Here is a 25517-nt window from a genome sequence, read left to right as displayed (position 1 = left end):
GGCTTTCCTGTGCGGAGTTTGCATGTTCTCCCCGTGCCAAATTTGAAACATGTGAATCGTCAGTTTTGGATGATTTGCTGTGGCGACCCCCTAGCCGAAAGTGGGACAACAATAACAGCATATTTGTAAAACTTCACCTTTAATTTAGATGGTATTTACTAGATATTTTATCTCTCTCTCTCTCTCTCTCTCTCTCTCTCTCTCTCTCTATATATATATATATATATATATATATATATATATATATATATATATATATATATATATATATATATATATATATATATATAATTGAAATTGAAAGTAACTTAGCATTTAATTTGTTTTTGTTTTGTTTTGTTTACACTAGTTGTTACAGAGTTGGCCTCAGATCTGAGTGGGCCAAAGTTTGTTTCATTTAGTTTATGTTAAATGATTTGTACCTGGTGTAGACATCTGTGTTTGGACATCTGTCTGTGGTATTGAGCTACACTGAAATAAATCACTATGTTTTAAGTCTACGCTCTTATCTAGATGTTCTGTGCTTCCTGAATTAATTGGTTAAAGTGAACACTCACACAGATACGTGCATTTACCTGCTGGACACACACACTTCCTTTACTCAAATGTACACAACTCCATGTGATCTTATATGAAAAGCATTGACCATACTCAAGGCAAGCAATAATCCCTTTCTGCCCGACACCAGGCTGTGTCTGTTCTTGCTCTGTATAGATTCATGTTTGACTTGTTTTGAGGGTTGTCCATTCAGATATCATAATTTGTCGAAGTATGTTTCAATGCCCTGCTCTGGCATCCCCCAAGGCACAGTTATAGGTCCACTCATGTTCTTTCTCTGCCTTATTTTCAAATGAAAAACAACTTTGTGAGGGTGATATTAAAAACAGGACAAGGAGTAGGCACTGAAGCTCTAACTCAGTACCCACTTAACCAGCATGGAGCTCAGCCCTTTAACTACCCATCACCCTCTCTATCTGTTCATCTATAAGAGGCCAGGCAGCTAGTCACGGTCCTGTTTGGGATGTTCACTGTACAATATTTCATCCAACTTTGTTGTTGCCTCAGAGGTTTCAAACAGCAACACTTCATAGGTACACCTCACCAACATGCAAGCACACCTTAATCTCCTGAAAATTTACTATTTACAGACAAACTGGCCTCAAATTGCAAATATTGTTCTGTTTTTGTTGTTAAATCTTCTCCCCCATATACAGAACGAGTTTGGTATTATGAAGTGTATAGATTTGGCTTGATCTGACATCCTGCAAGAACGTATTAAAAACATGTGACTGCAAGAAGAAATCATGTTCTCTCTTCTTTAACTGTAGAGCTACATTTGGGAAATTGTGTGAAAATAGATCTTACTGTATTGCTTCAAGCCAATTTGACAGGGAATTTGGCAGCCAAAGGGAGCACAGCGGTGAGGGGAGAATGCTATTTGCCAATCAACTCACACAGATGTTAAAAGTATTTAAAGGCATGCAAGTGAAAGAAAGGTTAAATCAAGATAACAAAGCAAGATACAGAGATAAGTCAATAGGTATATTCCTCTACAGAAGATAATGAGACGGCGCAATTATACATGGGTTGAACCATTATCCAAGCTCCCCAAAAGATTTCAATCATGCAGGGTATCAACAGAACACAATTAAGGCAGCGTGGGATTTAAAACCAGCCATATAATGTTTAAATATCCTATAAGGTTTCAGTGTGTAGTGAACATTTGTTTTAATAAAGGCACACTAAAGTCTCTAATGACATCTGCTATTGCAGTATCATTTAATGGTTTGAAAACTGTGATACATTTTCTTATTACAAGGTCTTTCATAAAAGCAGAGCTGCAGCTGTGCTGTGCAGGGAGCTTACTGTGAAACTAGCATTGCATTTCATTACTAATTCAGCTGTAACCATCCCAAGCATTAGTGTGATGTAAATGCAATGTGAAACGTACTCAAAACAAGGGAAGGAAGAAAGGATTCCTAATCTGCATCTGCTGTGAACAATGGACAGAATCCACAGATGTAATTTTGACAGTAGAGCTCCAATGGAGAAAAAGACACTATAAATAAAAAACTATAGCCATTTGCTACAGAAAAAAATAGCTCTAAAATAAAAGCACAACTAGTTTATGCTTTCACGTTTCACCTTTTCTAGCCCTTGGGACCTCATAGCTTCAATAAGAGAACAAGCCAGTGTATGTGCTTGTCATCGCCTTTCTATTCAACACCTACATCTATTCAAGTGCGTCGATTGACAAACACATGCTCATCGTGCATCGCTGATGATGGTAATAAGCTAAACAAACAATCATTCAGAAACAGAAGACTATGTGGATCAGTGCAAGATGTAACACCCCCACCTAGTGCTTTGACGTTATATTTGTATAATTTACTCCATTCACTAACATCTGTGTCTTTCTGTTCACAGATCAAGCTCATTCACAAAGGAGTAAAACACTGAATGTTAGTAATCTAAGAGTATGCTTCAGTCCTTTTGGGCCAGATATCTAATCAGCAACACAATATCAGTTGAGAAACGACAGCAACGATTCTTTATTTTTGTGCCTTACACACAAGTTACACATTGTGAATGTGTGTAACCTGGAAACTGCCTAGTACCACTGGAATGGTTGGGGTAACCCGCGCTCCACCACAGGTCCTGTTTTGCTGGTGTTAATGCTTTAGCAGCCATTAAAAATCACTTAAATGGTGAATTCTAAATGGCGACACTAAATTAAAGATAGGCAGTCACCACACAAGTAAAACATTGACCAATTAGAGATTCTGAACAGCTTATATAAAGTAGTTTTTCGTGGTGGTATTACAACAGGGTCCTGGCCCATGGGAAGATACTGCCTCAGGAAAATTGGATGATGCTGAGAGAAAAGCTCTGACCCAGCTAGAAACTGAGCACTGAGACATCGTCTAAGGCCAAACATGCTTCACGTTAGACCAGTGAGTTGGGTGAATTCTTTATATTACTTACATTCAGACTGGACCCAGGAAGAAACAGAGAAAGAGCAAACATTTCCTGCTGTTTATCAGACAACATCAATGCAGTTATTGTTGCTTGTAAAAATATATTTGAAAAGAGAGGATGCGAGAAAAAAAGACAGATGTGACAGCACAGCATGAGCTACATTCAAATGCTGAGGGCAATATGTGATGCGGATAGCACCCCAGGTAAAAGTGCTTATCCGTTCTAATGAAGGCATTGTTTTTTCAGTGCTGTCACACAAAAATACTGTTACCTTCACAACACATAAAATCTGATTCAATTATAAAAGAAGCAACAGCCCAAGTCACCAAAACCCTCCCTGTAAATAGACTTAACAATATGAAATTCTAATTATGTCACAGTGTTAATTACATTATGGTAACAATAGTATGGATTGTATGTAGATAAAACAAAACTGAGCATTTCTAAAGTAAATTTACGTGATAGTGAGTCTAGTAATGGCGCTCAATCAACCCACTCTCAAATCATGAAGCTTTACTTCTTTAGACAAAATAAATATCACTCTTCTATCATCACAGTGCAATGCTGCCCTGTCAGTTACAATCTTCCTGGTGCCTACATCAAAGATTTCTTGAAAACACTGTATTGCTCTGTTAATGTGAAACAGCATACATAATATAATTCATATTATTATTTTTTTTAGATTACTGCAGGAAAAATACAATGTAGTAATAAATTCAACGACTTAAATACTGTAGTAAAGAAAGGAAAGATTCTACATAAGTATAAAACACAGAAATTGTAGCACTTGTAAGAAACTGTCATCAGTCATAAGAGCCAGCAATGAATGAAGTCCTCCATGCTTGCAGGCCACAATGCAAATGATAACATACATCCCATACAAATGGGACAAAACATGAGAGAAATTCCCTTTTTTCCAAAGAGAACTCCATCTTTTTTAAATATTTCTGCTATTTCAAATGTGAGTTTAACAACATTGACAGCAATGAAAAGTGACTGTTCACATCATTAAAGCCCTGCTACGCCTGTGTGCCACTAACAACACGAAACAGTATTCGTAGTGAAAGAACTGAGTGCCATCTTTGAAATGCCACACATGAATCATGAAGACGATGAGCATTTACTTCAGGCCTACTCTTTCCTCTGCACTTCACTTCCCTGTGCTGCAAAAATAACAAGATTAAGAGTCTAAAGCCACGCAAGCAGCTCTGTAGAGCCGTGTGTTTGGGCACCACTGTGCCGAAGTGTTAATGTCAGCATGACAACTTGCTAACATGTTGATGGTTAGGAAATGATGTTTAGCACCTTCTCTGTTCTAGTTTAGTGTGTTAGCACGCTAACATTTGCTATTTAAGCAGATGAGAATGTGATCATTTTTGCAGGTACCTGTTCATAAAACCAAAATAGCATACGACTTTAAATTTATCTGAAGATAGAGCTAGGGAAAAGCCAGGGTATCACCAAACTTATTACACGTCATTTAGCTGGGAAAATTAATGACTGTGCCAAATTTCATTGTGAGAGTTGTTGAAACATCTTACTCTGAACAAAATAAATATCAACCAGTTGGTGGTTCTTAATGCAAAGTTACTGGATCAGAAAAACATCACGGCGGAGCTGGAGGAAAAGTCACAAGATCACTAGTCATTGTGATCAATCCTCTGAGGGGCCTGAATATCTGTACAAAAGCTCTTTACTGTGTGGACCAAAGGGGTGGACTAACCAACCGACACTGCAACCCCTAGCGCTCTGCCACAAGTGTCGCTAAAAACTGTGACCATAATAGCAATTTGCCATAAAATCATGTGGCAATATGGTTATTTGTTTATCTGTGATAAAAAGATTAACACAATGGTTGGATACAATAACTATCTCCTTTTCTAATTTGCTATTCTACTAAATAAAACACTAGTATGTAAACATTAGAAAGGTGTGATCTCATTCATCTTTCCATTAATCTTTAAGTGAACACCAAAAACATCAAACTAACAGGATATACAACTGCTGAGCAAAATAACCAAACCAGTGTCAATCACTGTCCCTTTTCTCATAAGTAGCAACTTTATTTATACACAAATTAGAACAGGCCTGAACTAAAACTGATCCAAATATTATTATTTTCTGTTTCATGCATGATAAAGTTTCAGACATACAAAAACTTTACCTTTTACATGTCCGGAAAAAGACAATTTAACACACAGGGACTGAGAGGATAATAACTGATTGTGAGACAGGACAACATATTAGAATCAAATCAAGAAAAACAAACACATTACCTTGATTATCATTATTATCATTCTGCACATGCCAAGCAGGCAGCAGGGTACACACTGTATTGTGGCAGCATTGTGTTACTCATCCAGCATTTTCACTCACAGCCATAATGATGAAATTACCTTTTCGTCATCTTCAGTGAAGAGTTCTCCACTTGAGGTCTTGTTGATGGCCTGAGCAACTCCGATGATCTCTCCATCACTGTTGCGAATGGGCATGCACAAGAGTGACTTGGTTTTGTACCCTGTCAGCTTGTCAATTTCATCACTGAACCGACGATCCTGCAATCCGTGGAGACAGTATGGAATAAAGACACAGTGTAAGCACTCATTGCAAAAATGCAGTTTTTGCTTTCAGATGACAGTGCACTAAAATGTGTAACTCATCAGAACTCCAAGTCTTAATAAAAAATAAAAAAATAAAAAGTCTAAAATAAAACCAGAATGATAGACAACAGCGTGTTTTGAGGTTTTACACAATTTTGGCTGGGCAAGTATCTGACTTGAAGCGTTGCTCAGGCAGCTGCTGTGTTTGGACAGTAAAGCAATGTATCTTTTCATTTCTACCGTAAATGTTTGGTCTGCTCAGACTTTACCCTGAAAATGTGCTGTTGGCATCATTAAGCAGTTTGGTATCTTTGCACTTTTTATGTATGTATCTAACATTGCCAACCTTTCTGAAACTCAAGGGAAAGTGCGACAACTACAAATAGAGAATTAAACTTCTCCTTCATTGCCTTATTTTCATTAGTTAGTGATGTTTTGTGTGAACCTATGGCTCGACACAAGCTTTGTCCAGCTGATTGTTGTTGATTTCCATGCACTCAGCTGTGTTACATGGTTTGATTGATGATCAATTAACTGCGAGAGATGAAACAACAGACTGAAAGAAAATGATCTGTCTCTCTCTGTTTCTTGAGACTCATGCAAATGCTCACACGCACGCATGCAGAGAGAGGAGCGGGCACCTGATAAGCGTCAGGGATGTTCACTGTCTCCCCGTGCTCGGCCACATATCCAATGATCCCTTTCCCCCACGGAACCTGAACTTCATCCGAATTCATTGAGGGTAAAACCGTAGTCCCCGCGTGCACGTCAAAGAATTTGGACACAAGTGTCTTCTTGTTGCCCGTCCCCTCCACTAAAAACAAGGAGCACCGGTCCGCATCCACCATAATACAAACAAAAACAAGGATTTTGTAGCTGAGACTTGTTAGATCCAAGTCGTTAGATATGTCTTTTACAAGCTCCAGGAAAAACTCTCTTTCGTTGTGTTCTTTGAGGTAATATTTAAAATCCACGGCTGTGGACGGGTACTGGGGGATGTTGACTCTGGACTCCAGCAGTGCGCTCAGTATGTGCGCAGTCGTCGGGGGAAGAGAGCTCGCTTTCCTCAGCAGAGCTCTCCTTCTCATGCTCGTCAGCGGCTCCTGGGCCCTGGAATTGACATGTTCGTCGTATGTCCTGTTGACATTGATGGCCTTTGATCTGGCGAAAGTTTTGCGCAGCTCTTTCTGCGAGGCTCTCCGTTGCAGACCGTCACATTTGCTCGCCCAGCTGTCCTTACACGCGTTGCTCTTCTCTTCTCTCGGCTCGGTGGGAGCTGCGGCCGCCGGACTTTTGCTCGCCTGGTGATTCTTGAGCCATTTCTCCACCATGCTATAATTCCCCTTTCTGTTCAGGTAGTCCTCAAATAAGTCGGGATGCGAGTCCAGAAAACTTTCCACGTCAGAGAACACCATATTTGGCACTGCCATGTCTGTTCTTCTGATGGTCCTCAGTGAACCAAATCCATGAAGTCGCGCAGACAAATACCATCTATGAGGCTTTGCTGAGGGTTAAAGTAGAGAATCGTTTGAATACCACAACTTCCAAGATGCATATGATGGGAACACCCCCCGAAGCTCTGGCTACATATCCAGTCTCCACAGAAGGATGGAGACTCCCTTTGCGCACCAGTGTAGCCCTCCAAAGCATCTCCACACCGATCACTTAATTTAAGGTCATTAAAGCAGATCCGAGCAAAGCAGCGCGCAAGCAAATTCAGGTTCGCGCAGACTTTCACAAGAATAGGAAATCTAACAGAGAGCCACTACCGAGCATCTCCGTCGTATGGGTCCTCTTGTGTGCAAATGACGGTGGCTGTGGTTGGCTCTGTCCCGCTGACGCTCACTTCGTCACACAGACAGGAGCTCAGGGTTGCTTCAGCAGTCACAGCCCTCTGGCCATTTGAACCATTTGCCCTCCTTAGAGAGGCGCTCTAAGTATGATGAAGATGATGATGCTGAGAATGATGAGAACTAGGGTAAATCCACCTATAATCATCCCAACATGCCCGACATCGGATGCATGATGTTAAATATACAATACGTAAAGATATTTTTAAAAAATGGTGGATCACAGTGGTGGATGTTTGCCCACCGATGATCATTATATTCAGCAGTAATTCAGTTATTCTCAATGTATAAGGCTTCATAAAAGGCAAAAGACCCCCGTGTGGGCGCATTATAATTTAATGAAATGATGCTTCAGTACCGTCAAACATACTGGATTCCTACGCATTCCCTGGTAAGGCATTGGTGATGGTACTGCAAAGCTGACAAGAATGATCAAAGTGAGAAGAAACGTGTGTTTCAAAGCATTAATAATAGACGCACTACATTTGTTTCACATCTGCCAAACTTTGTCATATGTGGAATCTGCGGCGGTTTATTTCATTTAGTTATGTAACAGCGACTTTTATTGGCAGAGGGGGGATGTCAGAAAATCAAATTCCTTTATACAGCATTATTAGTGCATCTGTGTGCAGATGTGACATCTGAACGCTAGAGGGAGCAGTACTCCACAACTTGAACTGGGAATACAGGCACAACCCAACTGTGATGGACAAACCAGTTTTTGCGGATGTTATCCCAACATGGATATCCCTTGTCCTATCTCTTTAAACTGAAAGTCTTCCCGTTTGTAGGGCTTTTGATGTTTGCTATGAGCTCTTAACACCAAGCCACAACCATGTTGCCTTTTACCAGCTTTTGCCTGTGTGCAGTGATCCAACAAATGCACTCAGTAATAGTCAAAGCCAACATGGTCAATCTGCCCCAACTTTAATCTAAGTCAAACAACCTAAAAGTATAAGCAGAATCCTCAAAAACATGCAGCATTTATGACTTTAAAGTTTCAAATTACTTCATATAGAAAAAGAAGCTACTTTCTTCTAGAAAAGACCCAAACATGTATGTCTCATGACACACACACACACATCAAATCAGCACCAAGTCACAACTGCAGTACTCTAGTGTGGAGGCACCGATCTCATGAATTAATTACAAATACAGAAGATAGATAAAGTAATATTCATCCAGCTTTAAGACCCTCACATACATCAATATTTTGATATATGTCAGGGTACAGCACTCTAATTTGATTCACAAATCTACCACATAAGCCAAAACTGCTAACACAAGAAAAAAAAAAAATTAGATTGCCATGATTGCTCACACCCTGCATCTAACAGACTGACCATATATTCACTTCTGGGAACATATCCAGTCAAACAAATAAAGTTGAATGTCAGTTTTATTCAAATTCAGATATCACACAATAAAAGAACAGTTGAGGTATCATAAACTCAGAGGCAAAGAAGCATGTTTATTCTTGGAACAGAAAATTATTAAGACAACTTAATTAGAACCTATGAAACTATCGAGGAACAAAATACTGGATGACAGTCACTTAGCAAACACAGTTTTCAGTCCCTAGATTCGGAATACACAGTATATGGTTTGATAATTTATGTTAGAAAAGGAACCTGTTAAAACCAGGGAATTTCATTTCCTCCACCACAATGGAGGAGTTACAGCTGCAACAAAGATGGCAACCTATGCCAACACCACTCAGATTGCTTGTTGTTCTAACTGGTTTTGAAACAATGACAACGTCCTGGCCTCTTGAGCAGTTTGTCAAGACACAAAAAGTGACAAAGATAGGTGGATAAAGTGTTCTTTACGAAGTTGCTGACTTGAGATATTCTATAAGGTCAGCACGTTCATTCTTCTTCTTGATGCCAGCAAAGATCATCTTTGTTCCTGGAATGTATTTCTTGGGGTTCTCCAAATAAATCATCAGGGTTTCCTCATCCCAGATGATGCCTGGAATTAAAGAATAGACACAATTGTGTTTTAGCCAAACTGTATGATTTCTTGGATAGTTATAAAATACTCTGAATACACATACAAGTACTTACCTTTGCTTTTGTTGGCATCAGTATAGCTGTAGCCCTCTGCCTGGCCTGTTTTACGTCCAAACAGACCCCAGAGGTTGGGCCCAACCTTATGCTTTCCACCATTCTCCACAGTATGGCACTGGGCACACTTTTGGACAAATGCCTTCTTGCCTTTGTTAATGTCTCCAGGCATGTTTCTCTGAAGGAGAAATACACACACAATTGGACTTGGAAAATTACATTTAGATTGGTAATTTTCCTGCCATTGTTCAAGCATATAAAAATTATACCCTCATTCAGCCACGCGGGGGCGTTAACACCCTCAAGTTGCGCAACGAATGTGACCCTGGCATTGTTACAAAACGCTTAGATAACTTTACTTTAACAACTCAGTTTCTCTTATAAAACAAATCAAATGTCTATTTACGCTCACTACCTTTGTGATATGAAGATTTTCAGCAACAAATGGGAATATATCCTACAGTATCATGTTAGATATTAAAATTCGGCAAAAACCTATGTATGTGCTATTAAAAGTGTCGAACCTAAGTTAAATGGAGACATTTTTACAGTAAACATGAGACTCAATTTAACAGATAAAAAGAAATAACTGGATAGTCTCCGGAAACACCGGTAAGAGACCACGTTGCACGAAAAAGAAAACCGGCAAAGACAGATTTAAGACGCGTGAAAAGACACTACACTAAGCTCAACAATCAGAAAAAAAAGCTTTATATTTCGATAACCATCGTCTTACCTTTTCTTGATATGTATTCAACCGACTTGTCGAGACTTTAAATTCCTCGGACTCGGTCCCGCTGCTGATTCACAAATGTGCTTCCTCCTGGTGAAGTTGCACGGGCTTCACGTCATCAGTCAGCTGACCTGTTTCATCACGCTGGTCAATGAGCGCCGTCATCAAAGTGCGCATTGTGAAACCGCCACATCCAGCTGGTTAAGTGCTTCTCGCCGATACCATTACAGTCAGCCAAATAATATGACACTGACCCACTCCCATGAAAACACCCCCCAGCGGATAGAAGCAATCAACAGTGCTGCGTGGTTTCCCAAACAGGCCCGCCTCATCCTCCAGCGGCCTGTTTTAGGACGGAACCACTACAGCTTCGATGACACATAACACCATCCTAATAACTGTCATAAACTTATCATATTTCATCTGCTGCCAGACAGTAGCATCATTGTAAACAGTGCAATTTGATTCACATCACAGTGACGATATCAGTGTCACTGCATAAAGTTTTTCCCACTATCAGATATCAACACGATCATTAAAAACAATACCTTAAAAATGTGATTTAACACAAATTACACTCGATGGGATTACTCATCTACCAGTGTCAGAGCAGGTTTTCACATATATTTTAATGGTCACAGCAAACACCAGTGTGTGTGTTGTCTCATAGCTACTGCTGGAGAGCGGAAAAGGTACTGTCACCGAAAGTGAATTTACAGACTTGTAATTCGTGGACTTTTGCCTTCCTACACACTTTCACCTATTTCTGCCCACACAAGATTCATATAGTTCCCATAGACTGGTTTCGGGGAGTAGGTTTTGTGACCAAACCGTGAGCATTTGAGCTGCGCCATCTTGGATTTTAGTGGGATTGTACTTTTCATATTTAGCGGAAAGGCCGTTACTCTACGGGTCAGCCGCGGTCAGCCTGCCGAGAACCCGCCCACTTAGCTCGGAGCAATATTTAATATTTACCGGCTTTTACCGCGGTCTCCATCCACTATCGACTTACAGTTACACCAGCACACAAACAACAGCAGCCGCTTACTGACGGAGCTGCTCTGTCCATGCAATGTCGGACTTTTTAATAAATAAACAATCAATAAACGGACTCTGAGAGCACGGAACACACCGCAACAGCGTTCCTAACATTAGCTGCTCCTCTATCTGTATCAGCAGCGACCAGAAATCGGCAATCAAGTCATAAGCCAGCGGCAAAACATGCTAACACATGCTAACAATGCAATGCAAACATCCAGGTAAAATAGTGAGAAATTTACTTACCGAAAAAACTGCAACACAGACTCCTACGACGGTCGGTTAGTCCAGTCCACACTACAGCAAGCCATATTGTAACAAAAACATATCTGAACATTGGCAAACAAACACGGACACTCCAGCTCCTGTCAACCGCTGGAGGTGGCCGGAGGCCTCTGGATGTAGCCGCCTAGCCCAGCCGATGCTTTCGCAAAGAGCTAACTGCCAGTGCCTGTCTATGGACTGTCACTCAACGTAAACACGCCCTAATTTATGTAAGAATTTTAAGCCTAAATAACACTAAAACGGTTGTGGTACAAAAAAAAATTCACCCGCCCACAGTGTTCACGGAGGTGAAAACTATCAATAGAGACCAAAAACAGAAAATGTAAATATGTTTTTTAGGCTGTAAAGTTGGCTATTTTAACATGGGGGTCAAAGGAGAATTGCTCACTTCTGGAGCCAGCCCCCAGCGGCAGCCGAGGAACTGCAGCTTTTTGAACTCGGAAGTGATCCTCACTGCTGAAACCTACAACTGCCCCCTTGATAGTTCCCTTCTTGTTCTGCTAGAGAAAGCCTTAAAATTAAAATGTTCACTCATGACCAGGGCTATTCTGGCAATGACGGAGGGGGAAAAGCTTAAATTGGAGCATGTCTGAGTACAGACTGGGAGTGCCAGCCATGAAATTTGATATCTGACCATTTTTGAGCCAGGCACAGACAGATGAGAAGAGTTTATGACTCCCCTTGCCCACAGCCTACTTCTCAAGTTACTTCTGCGCATAAAACCTTCCCCATAAACCCCACTGTGATTGAAAATCTCAGGAGCGTAGAGGTTTCTAAGATACCAAGCCACTGGAGGATCACATACTAATGAGCACCAAACCATCACAGACAAAGTCGCTTAGGTCACTTTGCCCTTTCAAGCATTCAAACACTAAGTGTGTTCTTTAACATTGACCTACATGTTCTTCTTTATTCAGTATAACAGAGTAAGTATGTGCATGCTGCTTTCACTAGTGTAACTGAAGTCACTTCACTGAGGTCTCACCTCTTACATCACCTAGTGATGTGACCATCTAGTGGAATTTTATTTCAGCCTTGTGACCATGCAGAGGGGGGGCATATGTGGCCTTGGTAATATAACAGTTACTGACAGTTAGCTAAAACTAACATGCCACACACTGCAGACAGAAAGCAACATGGGTATCCCACTCTCCTTATATCTGTTTCTTCAGTATAGAGTAAGTCCAATACGTTTAGCTACGGGCTTTAAAGCATCAAAAGATAAAGTACTCACTATGCAGAATGTCCCTTTCCATAGTGTTAATGAGCTTAAATACTACTCTGTTGGGTATATTACTGGTGCATTAGTGCTTAAGCAGCATTTATTGTCATTTTATTAGATTCTCCGTTGTAGCTTTGTAATGTACTTTCAACTTCTCTGAGCTGCAAGGTTGCCATCCACTTCTCCGTTACTGAAGTGAAAGTAGTGATGATATAAAATATTGAAAATCTTCTCAGCTTTTTAGTCTCTCTCACGCCTTTAAGTTCAACAATAAAACGATGAAAGCAGAGTTTGTGGATGTGCAATTTACCACAAATGATCAGCAGCTAAATTATGGAGGAAATATTCACTTCCATTCCACTAACCACACGATAGATCATCACATCAAACTGCACATCCACGTAGTAACTTTGCCCCACTGGATCTGACAGTGCTCACCTGCTGCTCATTAGCTGTAAGGACGGGTTGGTGAGAGCCGTTGCCAGGCAGCCATACGGTCTACGGATATACAAGGCACAGGTTAAACAAAAAAGGTAAACACAGCTAAGAGAAGCTTAAAACGTCTAAGAATGGAAATGTTACTAACAGGGAACATTTACAGTCACTGAATCCTGTTTCATGGTTGATATCAAAAATAGTGGGCCTGCAGTAGCAGCATTGTCTCATGTTTGACCTCAAAGCTTATTATGTAATCCCTGACGTATGGAGTGACAAAAATTCTTAACAAAAATTCCAAAATTTATTTTTTAGCAGTTTAATAAGGTTATAAGAAGGTTGGATTTCAGTGGTACAAATTTCTGACAAATTAATCAAATTACGTAGACCCAGATGGAGTAAATCTGGATTCTGGGGGCCTATGGAGGTGGTCTATAGTGGGTCCACTGGGCAGTTGCCCGCTTCGCCCTGTTGGCAATCCAGCCTATGCTGATCCGGATGGTCCAAAAACTGGCTACTCCGAATCCGATTTTTTTTTTCCTCCGTGACTCCACTTCCACGTTTTGCGATCAGCCACTGTCCGCCAGCGTCTGATCCATTCCGGTGATTTCTTCCCGCTCAAAGCCAATCTTGCTGCAGGGAGGAGCGACCAGAGTGCAGCTGAGCTGAGCCGAGCATCACATCCCGCATTCAAGGAAACGGGCGAACACAGCACTTTTTTTTTTTTACTTTCCATAATGTTCTAGCCTCCGCATAGCACACGTCTTTAATAAGGAGAAACTGATATATTGGATGTGGGTCCCTATGGAAGCCGTTCGCCTCTGAGGAGCTGGGAATCTCTGCCCAGTCAAGGGAGACCCCCTCAATTGTTTCCTGCGCCAAGAACTGTAAAGACATGGTCATCACACCGCAGCTGTGGTAAGGAAATAAGCTTTTCCCTGTCTCTTTAAAGCCAACCCCGGCGTATAAGTCTCGCTTATACAGAGGAAACAACTGTGTCATAACAATGCTATGTTTAGATTAAGATGCAGAGCCACTGTTTTTAGGGGCTTTATTCACCCGCTCAGACTGAGACCCCAGCATCTCATCCTTTTGTATATGCATCCTGAGTGAATCACCGAGGACCAGTCAGACATGAGCACTTAGCCATCGCTCAGCTCAGCTAGCTGCTGCTAGTCTGTCACAGGGATGGGATGCTGAGGTGACCCTCCTCCGACCATGTATCCCATGCATGCATGTCCCAACATCACAGGGACATGATCCTGATCTAGGACCCCCCCCCCCCCCCCCCCCCCCCCCCACCCAACCCCCCCATACACACACACAAAACATGGATGCAGTAGTGGGGTAATAAAACAACCAACTCTGTATATGACTTTGAGGATGTAGACGTAATGCGTCACTGACATTTTCACCTTTTTAACTGAGCCTCACGGCTTCTCCCTCCGTCCCATTAGATAACTGTCTTCATATACTGACCAACATGATTCCCCACTCTTAATCTTTTACATCCCACTCATTATGTTGTCAGCGTCGAGATGCCAGCTGATTGAAAGTTAGCCAACTTCTGTCACTTGCAAGATTGCTCCCCAGTATCACTCTGCCTGGTTTTCAAATTGAAGGTCAGCCAGTGACTTTGCAGTTGTTTAAAATAGCACCGATTCACATAAATTAAAGAGCAGCAGAGGGGACTGGGAAGCCGGATGCATTTGTAGTTTGTCACTGGCAACACTCTCTTGAATAGATATTGCTTTGATCAGCAGTAATGATTGATTTTCTGATATATTTCTTGGCCTGGCCTGAGGAAATCTCTTGCTGAAGGTGTCCCCGTCCCATTTAGATGAAATCTTTTGCAGAGTTGTGCACCTTATCCTTAGATAAAAGGAGAGGGGATAAAGCAGAGGCCAACCTTACATTGATGCTTAAAATACTGGACTCAGATTGTCTTCTTTTTTTTTCACCACGTCATTAATATTAACAGTAAAGGGTAAAACACATACTTAATCATTTTTACTCATTTAATTAGCGGAGAGATTCAGCAGCTAATATATGGTTTAAGGGCCCATGACTCATCTGTAGCTGTCCCTTTCATTTGATTTAATGATTGGTTCTTAATAATCACTCTGTCATTAGCCTGATTAGTTTTTGGTTCTTTTGTTTTCTGGAAGTTAATTCCAGTGTTATAATGCCTGATTTTTAGTTGCAATACCAAAATGATTCCTTCAGTTATACATTTATATGCTGAGTACAAGTTTTCTTCCAAAATCTCTTTTACCATTTAACAAAGTAAGCCAAACATCTAAAGCCAAACTTTATGCTGTCTTGAAAATAATATACTGTACAGTGCCAACTTTCAGTTTCCAGTATGAGCACAAGTCAGGCAGTACTTCAAAAGTATTGCAGTGTGATACCCAGCTCTACCTAGATGATGTAATGTGTGCAGCGCAGGATAAACTGGCTCCGTCCAGTTGGTGTTGTTTAAAAAAAGGAAAAAAAAAAAGACAGGCTTATTTTAAAGAGATGTGCTGCTCACTGCTTCCAGATGTCATGCAATATCAACATCCGTTTAGCCTGCTATTGTATATCCAGGTAAATGGTAAAAACACTGCCATGCTGATCGATACACATTATTAGCCAGTTGTAAATTCAGACAATAGCTGTCCTCAAAGACCCTGTAATATAATCCTGGGACATGAGTCTGCTTTTGTTGGCCCACTTTAATTATGCAACAGAGAGGGGAGAGCAGCAAACTTGTTCCACTGTAGAGTGCTGGTCGATAATACGATACTGTGGGTGGTTTGGATGTGGTGACAACACAAACATAAATGTCTTTCCCCTCCTATTAAAGCACAGTTACCATCATGCTTCATCGTATTACATGTCCGCGATGAGTGATGCCATTAATGTTTGTGTGGTTTAGTGTGCACTAACAGCAGCAATCATACAAATACACAGCACAAAGTGATCACTGATGAACTTTTCCTTCTTCTTATTTGGCTTTGCTGTGTTTGGCTTTGGGTCTTGTGGTGCTGCTTGACATTTTGGGTGTCTAAATCTTAAGTTTATTTTCCTCATCCCTCTCAGATCTCACAGAGCAGGACACAGATAGAGGGATTACCTGGGTCCTCTAAACCTCCCTTTAGACAGCTCTGCTCTTTGCTCTTCTTGGCTTGACCTGCATCGTGCCAGATGATAGTCTCTGCTTTATTGGCGATACTCTATTGATCCCTGAAGGAGAAGTTTGGCTTTTCACTCACAACCCCCCACTGAAGACAGAGGACATACTAAGCAACAAAAAGCCCTGGAGCCTGTAGGAATTTAGCATCTTTTTCAAAGATGTTTCAATAGAGCACCTGTTACTGCAGGTGAATGAACCTGAACTTTTGGTTCTCTCCGTGCCATACTCCTCTAATTTCGTAAAGGCCGTCACAACCTTCTTCTTAAAAGCAGAATAATTCACCAAAATTATTCCCAAGTACTCACCAATTCTAAATTAAAAGAACTAGACTTCTCAAAAATTGGCCTGAACTATTAAACCTCAAACACTTAACACACACAACAGATGATGGCACCGGTAAGAGGTCAAATTATTTCCTCTCCAAAGACACCAAATCCCTTTCTCAGTGCAGGCCAAGCAAGAAAGCAGTGCTCCCGAAATTATGTCGATTTTCTGGAGCATGAAATGAGACAGACGGAACTTATTTTCTATGTGCAAGCTGAGAGGGGATTTTTGGGTTAACAAACAAGATGGGAAAGGGAAGCAAAAGTTTTTTCTTGCTTATCTGGACATTTCATGAGGAGGTTGAGTCACACAGCTGTTAACTTTGTAAACAGTTTTGAGGATAGGCTAATATATATGTGTGTGAGTGTGTATATGTACATACACACACATATAATTTACTTTTGTGTAGATTAAAAAGGTTAGGGTTAGGATTACACTGGGTTACGTTTTCATGCAGACCGACAACATTTAAGATATATATATATATTGTATATGTTGTATATTTATTACAGAGTATTGCAGTATTACATAGTTGATTTCACAATTGTTGCAACTGTAACCCAGGGTGGAACTCAAAGACAGAGGGACAGTGTTTTTAAGGTTTTCTAAAAAAACGCATGTCATTTGATTGAAGGATAGTGTCTTGCTATGTTCTTTTTTTTTAATGTCCTTTGAGATAAAGACAAAAAATGTTCTTGTCCTGTTCCTGCAACTACATTTGACAATTGAGCAATAGCATTGTAAGGCAAGACAACTATGCCTCATTGCAGCAGTGAATGTGGTCAAGTCGTTCAAGTTTGGTGGCATTTCACTCCAATTTGAAGCATTAGAAGAATGCTGGCAGAAGGGTCCTTTACCCAGACTGTCACATACTAGCGTCATTGTTGCTTCTTACAACTGAAGGCTCCTCTTTGTCCAGTAGTACACTGACTCCCTGCAGCCACAGTCAATTATCAATTATTAACAGAAAAGGAGTTTGAGCATAAAGTGCATGAAAATAAAATATCACATCTATTATTTGCAGGAGTGCACACAAAACTCTAATATTCTGTTTGATTTATACAACTAAAATCATTTGAAAGGTGGAATCGTTTCATAATCTATTCCTCATGTATAGCATTGGATATAATTTTCTGAATAATTGATTCTCTGAACTGGAATTTGAGTGCTCCCATCTCCAGGGCAGACATTTATTGGTTGTGCCAGTGGCAGTGGACACAACCAATAAATAATAACACATTTGTCAAAAATGAGTTCCACATGCCTCCCGGTGCGTATTGAAGCACTAGTAGCACTTGTAACAGGATGGAATTAGACCTTACTACACTGACACAGTATGTTGTTTGGTATAGTGTTTGGTTTGACATTGTTCTTGAGGTCTTGGCCAGGTGTTTGAGAAGTGTCATTGTAGCATCCACAGAACAGATCCATGCCTTGTGGATGCTAGACATTTCAGGTGCTTAGAGGACCATAATCATGGTGACTGGATTTAGAAGATTAAGCTCATGACTAATCAAGTCGTTCCCCAATACGGTAAGTGGCTTCATATGGATCAATACTGCGGTCTGTCTGCACAGGAGTGAGACAGCTCCACATGGGCTGAAAACTTATGGGCTAACAACAATTGGTTAGTTTTTTTTTCCGTTTAATTGTGTTTACAGTGTCACCACATGTACTTAACATTGCCAGTAATGAAATGATTTGTTCTGCAAAAGGGAAAAAGTGAAGTGAAAAAGTTATAATTTCAATAGTCAGTATTGCAACTTTTCACTTTCCTGTTGCTTACAGGAACTTTATATCTGTTTTGGTATCTTTCTGTCATTTTCCTGTGCTGTTAGTTGGCTGCTTATGTCTATAATGTACAGTAAATGACTGAAAATGCTCCAAATCATAGCTCACAAACTAAAGTCCGTACAGCCAAAGATTAACAGTGTCTTAAAACAGACATGTTTACACTGAAACTACTCCACACTCCTACTTCTTTATTAGGTCAAGGAGAGTGGATCTAATAAATAGGCTAAGTGTGCATACACTAACTGAATGGACTTAGCACCTTGTCTTACAGTAGCTTAGGTCCTAGTTGGCTTAAGACAGGGCAGGGATGATGACGATGTCGAAGGAACTGAATTATAGATGGTAGTGTGTGTGAGTACACTGCACCATCGCATGTGAGAGTGCATACTGCTAAAGTGTGCAGAGCTGCTCAGCGGGACCCAGGGAGTTTCCCTGACACGTGGGAGAGCCTTTACACATCCTGTAGGTAAAACTGCAGGGTGCTCCAGAGTTGTATACTATGCCTGCGAGCACAAACGGTCTGTGGTGTGGCATATCACTGCCTGTGATGTTGAAATCCTGCATTGCTCAACAGTTTTCTGTACCAGTCTGTTAGATTTTGTCTTTGGCCTCACCTAGTTACCCAGAACAACAACAATAATAGCAATAATGAAACATCATGTAGAACTTAAAGTACAAGCAATATAATATTGTTTCTTGATATGAGACTCAATGTTGTCTGGGAATTTGGTAACCATAACTAAGGCTACATCTAATGATTATTTTCTTTATTTATTAATCTGGGTATTTGTCAATATAAAATGTCAGAAAATACCCATCTGAGTTTCTTAAAGTCCAAGATAATGTCATGAAATTGTATTTTGTTTCTGACAAAGAGTCCAAATTTCAAAGATATTTGGTTTGGTGTCTCTGAAGACAAACAAGCAGCAAATCTCACAGTTGGAAAGCTGTGACCAGGGAATGTTTAGAATTTCTACTTCAAAATAAAACTTAAAACACGTAATCAACCGATCCATTTTATCAGCTAACCAGCTGAAAAAAAAATTGTATGTTAATACAGAGTAGCTACACACAGGTTGAAAATACTGTTTGTCCTTCCATTAAGTGCAGCACTTAACCTTTTTGCCTTCAAGGTTAATAGACGAGTGCATCAGCGCTTTTCTCCATTCATGGTTCATTGTGGAGCTGTTTTATAAATAAGATATTCTTCTGGTTTTAAAGGCTTCATCACAATTTTATTTGTTTATTTGACTTTTCTAACTGAGGGAAATGAACAATGAATGTCTCTGAACACGTGTTCATTATATCCACGTTACTAATATCAGTTTGTCGTGTGCAAATACTGCCTACTTCCTCGTCTTATCCCCAGAAGTCACATTATCAACACTGACATATTTGATTTGAAATATTGTGCTATTTGACCTAGTGAAGGTCCAATAACATCCTCAGTATATCATTTCTCAGCTGAGCAAGGTTTGCTTATCTGTTTGTTTTCTCCTATCTTGCAATTGATCTATGTTTTATCAGTGCAGGCGGTGTTATGGGTATCAGCATGGAGCAACACAGTGCAATGACTAATGGTGAAAACGAGCACTCCCCGTTGCTATCTGAACATAAGGTTAACCAGACATTTTAAATCCAGCACATTTATGCAAATTATAGCCCTCCCAACACTGACTGAGGTTTCATAGTTTAAACCAGAGGATGTTGTTATCCTGGGATCTTATAAACAGGTTACTTTTGTCTGGTTTGTGGCCATACAAGTAGACCTGCAGATGCTTTCTGGTATTGACTCACTAATTACCATCATCATGGAGGTAGTTAGATGTTTAAGGATTTATGTTACCTATGCAGTCCTGAGGGAGGATCTCAATCTTCTGCAGTGGGGGCAGTGACTGCAGACAAAAATTGACCTGATGATCTGCCACGTTTCCTCATTGTAAACACAGTTCAATGTCTCGATGTACAAAGATGTACTGTTTTCCATTTAACTGAAGTAAGTGGATGGACACAGAGGCTGAAGTCGATATACAGGCGAGAGCTGAAACGATTAGTTGATTAACTGATTTGTTGAGAGACGGAAAAATAATCTGCAACTATTTTGATAATCAGTTAATTGTTTCAGTAATTTGTCCAACAAAAACAGTGAAAAAATGCCACATTTTCTCAGGGTTCAGCTCGAATGGAAGATTTCCTGCTTTGTTTCTTATAGATCATAATAAACTGAATGTCTGGGTTTTTGAAACAACAGAAAACAGAAAAGAAAACAGAAGTAAACAACATCTGAAGAGGTCACCTTGGGCTCTGCAAAGTTATGATTGGCATTTTTTTTCGATATTATTCTTACGTTTCATTGACCAAATGATTATTAATTGAAAAAAAAAAATCAGCAGATTAATCAACAAAATAACTGTTAGTTGCAGCACTGATGTGGGTTCAGTTTGGGTCTGAGATCATTTGGTGCATACCTCTGCTAAATGCAGTGTGTTAAGTAATCCTGAGTGGCAGCAGTCTCATAGCACACATAATGAAAAGCTTATTCAGTAATGCACATGTAATGAGAAGAATCTTAAAAGTCCATGCTTCAAAGAAAAGCTCAGGGTGTCTCGGCTGAGCATCTGTGATGGAGGATAGTTCTGAAAGCCTGGGAGAGGCCCAGACACTGGTTTCTGACAGAAATAAAGTGTGGTGTTGATTTGTGACGAGTGTAAATTCCTCACCTTTGTTTTTCAGATGAACAGCAAGCAGTGAACGTGAGGACGTGTCAGAGGATGCTCCTGATCTGCGGGACCCAGTGTTGAGGGAGGTCCACAGAGTCCTGAACTGGTTGGTGTCCACCATGTCTTACCACCAACACTACCAGCGAGGCCCCCACGGGCGCACCATGAGCTCCGAGGAGAGGAGCTCCACGCCAGTCAACAAGACCTCCACGCCAGTTCATAAGAGCGCCTCCTCCTCTTCTTCTTCCCAGCGCGACAGCCGGCAGGTAATTTTCAGGCCACAGGAAAAGAAAATCCATTCAGAAATAGGTTCTAGGAATATCAGCACTTTGTATGAAGGTTACTTAAACAGAGGTAATATAGGGAGGAGTGAATATTATATATATATTAATATTACAGTCGGACTGTTTGTGCAACAGATAAAAACAGACAGAAGGGAAATCTATAATAGTATAATAGTTAAAATATTAAGATGTGAGATGTGAGGTTATGACATTAGTTGTAGCTATGTTAAATACTGTTTGGTTGTTTAGTCCAGTGGTTCTCAATCTAAAGGGTCACAAGATAAATCTGGGTAGGAAACAAAGTTCTGCTACACAAAGAACTTTTGGATTTTGCTTCTCGATTCTTTGCTTTTTTGTGAAATATTGGATGATGTGACCTCTCTGTGCCTTAAACAGTTATTGTTGTGTTGACAAACACAGAAAGGCTGTATTATTTCATTCCTAACCATGCAGGATAGCGCTGTAAAATTTCCGACATGCCACAAATCCATACAGTCATTTGACAGTCTAATCGTTGATCACTCAGCCAATTAAGGCGACATTATGACCCCCTTCAAACTGAACATCAAACAACGTCGACAACCAAATCTGGCAGAAATTTGAGATTCTAAAATCAGCCGGAAACAACCAGTTCATGGCTGCAGTTAGGCTTAATCCCTGAAGTGTCCAGTTTTACATTTGTAGGAATGCTTTGACTAAATGTCGAATTGTTTCATTACTTTTACTTTGCAGATGAATTCAGGCACACAGAACAATCTCCTCTGATAACAACTAATGATTAATAGTTAATTCCCTGCAAAAAGTCCATTAAAAAAGAAAACAAATCGACTATCAACCCCGCAGGACCTTATCAACTGATTAGCTGACTAATCAGCTAAGAGAGAACAGCTTTAATTCCCTGGTCAGTAAGTAAAAACCTTGCAGAGACATGGTAAACAATGAGATACACTCTTATCTCACAGATCACAGGACAAGTGTTTAAAACTTAACCTCTGCAGTGAGCCATCTGAAGCCCCCGGCCCTCCTTACCTCACTGTGCTGCTGTGTCACCGTGGCCGCGCAGGAACAGGACACCGAAACTGGACTCTCTGACATCACAGCTTTTCCGTCTGCACCGCGTCATGAATATTTCATGAGGGACAGACGGAGGCTCGGTGCTCCACTGAACATGTGGCGCGCTCTGGTATGCTGCGTGGGAGCCCAGCTCATGTCCGCAGGAGACGGTTCTCAGAGGAGAAAATGGAGCTGGTTTGCTAGATGAAACAATTTCAGAGGCAGGTGTATCGTTCAAAAACACAGGTAGACTTACAAACCATCTTCTGTTGTGTTCAGCTGTCTCAGGGGTTTAGCTCACAACAAATACAAAATGTACAAGAAGAGTGAGGGCATATGTCAGGTGTTTATTCCTGAGTTCATTTTACTGTGGAAACATAAGTGAAAGCGTCTTCAGAACTTAAATAATTTTTATAAAAATGGTTTATTTTACAAGTGGCTCTATAAACATGGCTGACTGAGTTGCAAGGATGTCTCCAGCAGTGATAAGTGTCTCTGAACTCTCACAGTATGCAAAGTTATGCATAAGCCTTGGTTGTGTATTAACCTTTGATGGCAGCATTATGCTGCATCACTGGCTGCTTAGTGTGTTTTGTGCAGGGAGTTTTCAGTGACACTATGTAGAGAATCTACGGTACAATTCATCATCCCAAGGGACATCCTGAGGAAGCACAGTAGACGCTGAGAAAAGACCTTAGCTGGCTTGGCTGGGCCTCAGTTTTTGAGGAAAAATGAGAGCGTGGCATTTTGTTGGGGGGAAAGCCTTAATGAGATCCAGCCCCCATTTTCAAATCAATACGTGTCACTTTCCCCTCTGCTGACGACTACTGTTCACTCTGGAGACCCTCATGAGAGCAATTAGAGGCACCACCTGCAGCAAGCACAGACTCTCAGACACACACACACACTTACACTTTGTCGCTACAAATATCCACTTTTTCTCTGGCTGTTTGTCATTTCCTGGTTAGATGAGACATTTTCGGCCTAGAAACAGTAGGAGGGATAGATGGGATGACACACTGTGGTTGTGGTAAATATTTACTCTTTGATAAGAGTGGAGAAATAAATAATGTGATTATCAGTTGCTATAAGATCAGATAGTAGCTATTTTCATGGTAATGACCAGAACATAGTGATGTTACGATAGATGGAAAAAATGATGGAGCACTTGCCCTGACAACTGGATAAAGCAGTATCCTCTCTCTCCTGTACGGAGGTTTTTCTAGAAAAATGCAAAAAAGAAATGTACATTGACAGATCAACAGAAATAAAAAAAATTCACAGAGGTGGTTTTTAATCTTAGATCTTACATAGGCTTGGCTCAGTCTGTGCAAGTGGTACCAGTCTTACCATCAATACTCCTAGTTTCAGCTGAGGTTTTTGATCTAACCCTAGACATAAACCACCTTAATCCATTTCTGTTGTCTGATATGTTGACAGTAAGAATACATGGCTAAAACTCAGAATGGTGCCCAGGTGATTTCCTATATTGGTCACTACTTATTGGTCCAAAATCTAGATGGAACAGAAAAACAAAACAAACAAAAAACCAATGATCTGGCTGCTCTCATCAAATCAGATAAGCCTGGGAACATCCTGCTAAATAAGGCTGGTTAAATTAATGTTTTATTTTTAATCTTTTATAAAATCTTTGAATGTGTTCTATAGATTTATAAAATACATAAAAAAATACAGATTAATTATTTGTTCTGTAGATGGTCTTTTCCTGTCTAAACCGTTTTTCTGGACCTTTTTCTTGATATGATTGTTTCCTGTGCCAAAACAGATTCCTTGCAGTCGACCTTCAATTATGTTTTTTTTTTTTTTTTTTTTTGGGTCCACCAACACAGACTACTATTTCCCAGGTGAAGAAAGAACTTTTCAGTGTTTCAGTAAACACATCCAAAGTTCCCCTCCTCCTCTTTCTCAGATGTTTTCCACTGAATCAGCAACAGTAAATCACCTATAACACAGAAGGTCATGCATGTGGACTGCAGGCCTGTAACTGAATGTGTGGTGTTTACTCAATGCATGAGACTGTGCTTATACTCACCCTCCTAGTCTATGCTTCACTGCTGAGCCAGCCAGACACTGCAGTGAAACACAACGGTTCACTACAGTTCCTCTGTGGATATTCTTTGCTGAAATTTCATTGTTCACCACTGAAGACGATGTAGGAGCATGTTACAGTTTTTCTATCACACAGTTTAATATAATCACACAGTATATTCTTAAATTGTGCTAGTACAACACGAGATAGCACACTGCATGCTGCAATTTTAATTATCAATTGTTTGGTATATAATGCAAAGTTACGTAGCCATAAGGCTTTAACGTCAGTGTACTCCCACGATATCACTGTTACTTTTGTAGACAGTTAAGTCGCCTATAAATAAATCTATAATGGTTTCTCTCAGATGCTGTTTAAAAGGCTGAATGCTTTATGCTTGTGTAACGGGTAGTTATTGCTGAAACCTGAGCTGCTTAGGTTTGAGCCTCACCTAAACATACACTGTAGACTGATGATTCTTATCTACAGAAGACGGGACCATAGTAGCAATTATTTTATTTTATCCCTTATCTCGATATTACAAGTTAATAGTGCCGTTAGCTCGAGATAACAGTGTCTCATAACTGGGACTGCAACTAATCATTATTTTCAATATCAGTTAATCTTCAGACTATTTTCTTGATTATTTGATAAATCATTTGTTCTATTAAGTGTCAGAAAATAATGGAAAACGCCCATTACGTTTTCCCAGGTTCCAAGATGATGCCTTCATATGTCTTGGGTATTGGGAATATCACTTCAAAATCCAAATAAATGCAATTGGCAAGAACATAAAATGAAGAAAAGCAACAAATTAATCGATCAGGATAGCTGCTGATTAATATTCTGATTAATTTTCTGTCAATGGACTAATCAATTAATTCTCAAATTATAAAAAAAAAAAAA

At 40.2% G+C, this 25517-nt stretch overlaps 3 protein-coding genes across 6 annotated transcripts in view; 1 reads left to right on the top strand and 2 right to left on the bottom strand.

The window, feature by feature from the left end:
- The window catches only part of pde11a (phosphodiesterase 11a), a 52845-nt gene extending 31496 nt beyond the window's left edge, over positions 1–21349 (bottom strand). Inside the window, exons 1-2 of one of the 3 annotated variants that reach the window (XM_041057198.1) lie at positions 21225–21349; positions 5376–5534 (exon numbers count right to left, since the gene is read on the bottom strand). In XM_041057198.1, coding sequence (XP_040913132.1) covers positions 5376–5471 — 96 coding nt within the window. In that variant the 5' untranslated portion in view covers positions 5472–5534; positions 21225–21349. Of the gene's footprint in view, positions 1–5375; positions 5535–6220; positions 7358–11512; positions 11540–21224 lie in introns of those variants that run through there. The other 2 variants (XM_041057199.1, XM_041057195.1) reach the window with 2 other exon arrangements.
- LOC121194354 (cytochrome c-b) lies at positions 8816–10383 on the bottom strand. The gene is made up of 3 exons (XM_041057205.1): positions 10232–10383; positions 9496–9673; positions 8816–9400 (listed from the first exon to the last, which is right to left on the bottom strand). The coding sequence occupies exons 2-3, from the start codon at positions 9665–9667 to the stop codon at positions 9255–9257; spliced, it is 318 nt and encodes a 105-aa protein (XP_040913139.1). The 5' UTR covers positions 9668–9673; positions 10232–10383; the 3' UTR covers positions 8816–9254.
- osbpl6 (oxysterol binding protein-like 6) overlaps positions 13897–25517 on the top strand; it is a 31066-nt gene continuing 19445 nt past the window's right edge. For both annotated transcript variants that reach the window (XM_041057194.1, XM_041057193.1), the window contains exons 1-2: positions 13897–14126; positions 21238–21490. In XM_041057194.1, coding sequence (XP_040913128.1) covers positions 21344–21490 — 147 coding nt within the window. In that variant the 5' untranslated portion in view covers positions 13897–14126; positions 21238–21343. The remainder of the gene's footprint in view (positions 14127–21237; positions 21491–25517) is intronic.

The sequence above is a fragment of the Toxotes jaculatrix genome, chromosome 15 (genome assembly GCF_017976425.1).
Source record: "Toxotes jaculatrix isolate fToxJac2 chromosome 15, fToxJac2.pri, whole genome shotgun sequence".
In the NCBI taxonomy this organism is placed as follows: Eukaryota; Metazoa; Chordata; class Actinopteri; family Toxotidae; genus Toxotes; species Toxotes jaculatrix.
This window is presented reverse-complemented; position numbering and strand designations above follow the sequence as displayed.

Bases quoted from the DNA above. Each gene is read 5' to 3' on its own strand.
- LOC121194354 (XM_041057205.1), bottom strand. From the start codon at position 9,667: ATGCCTGGAGACATTAACAAAGGCAAGAAGGCATTTGTCCAAAAGTGT. The intron at 9,401-9,495 runs GTAAGTACTTGT...CTTTAATTCCAG, and splicing joins TGATGCCAACAAAAGCAAAG to GCATCATCTGGGATGAGGAA.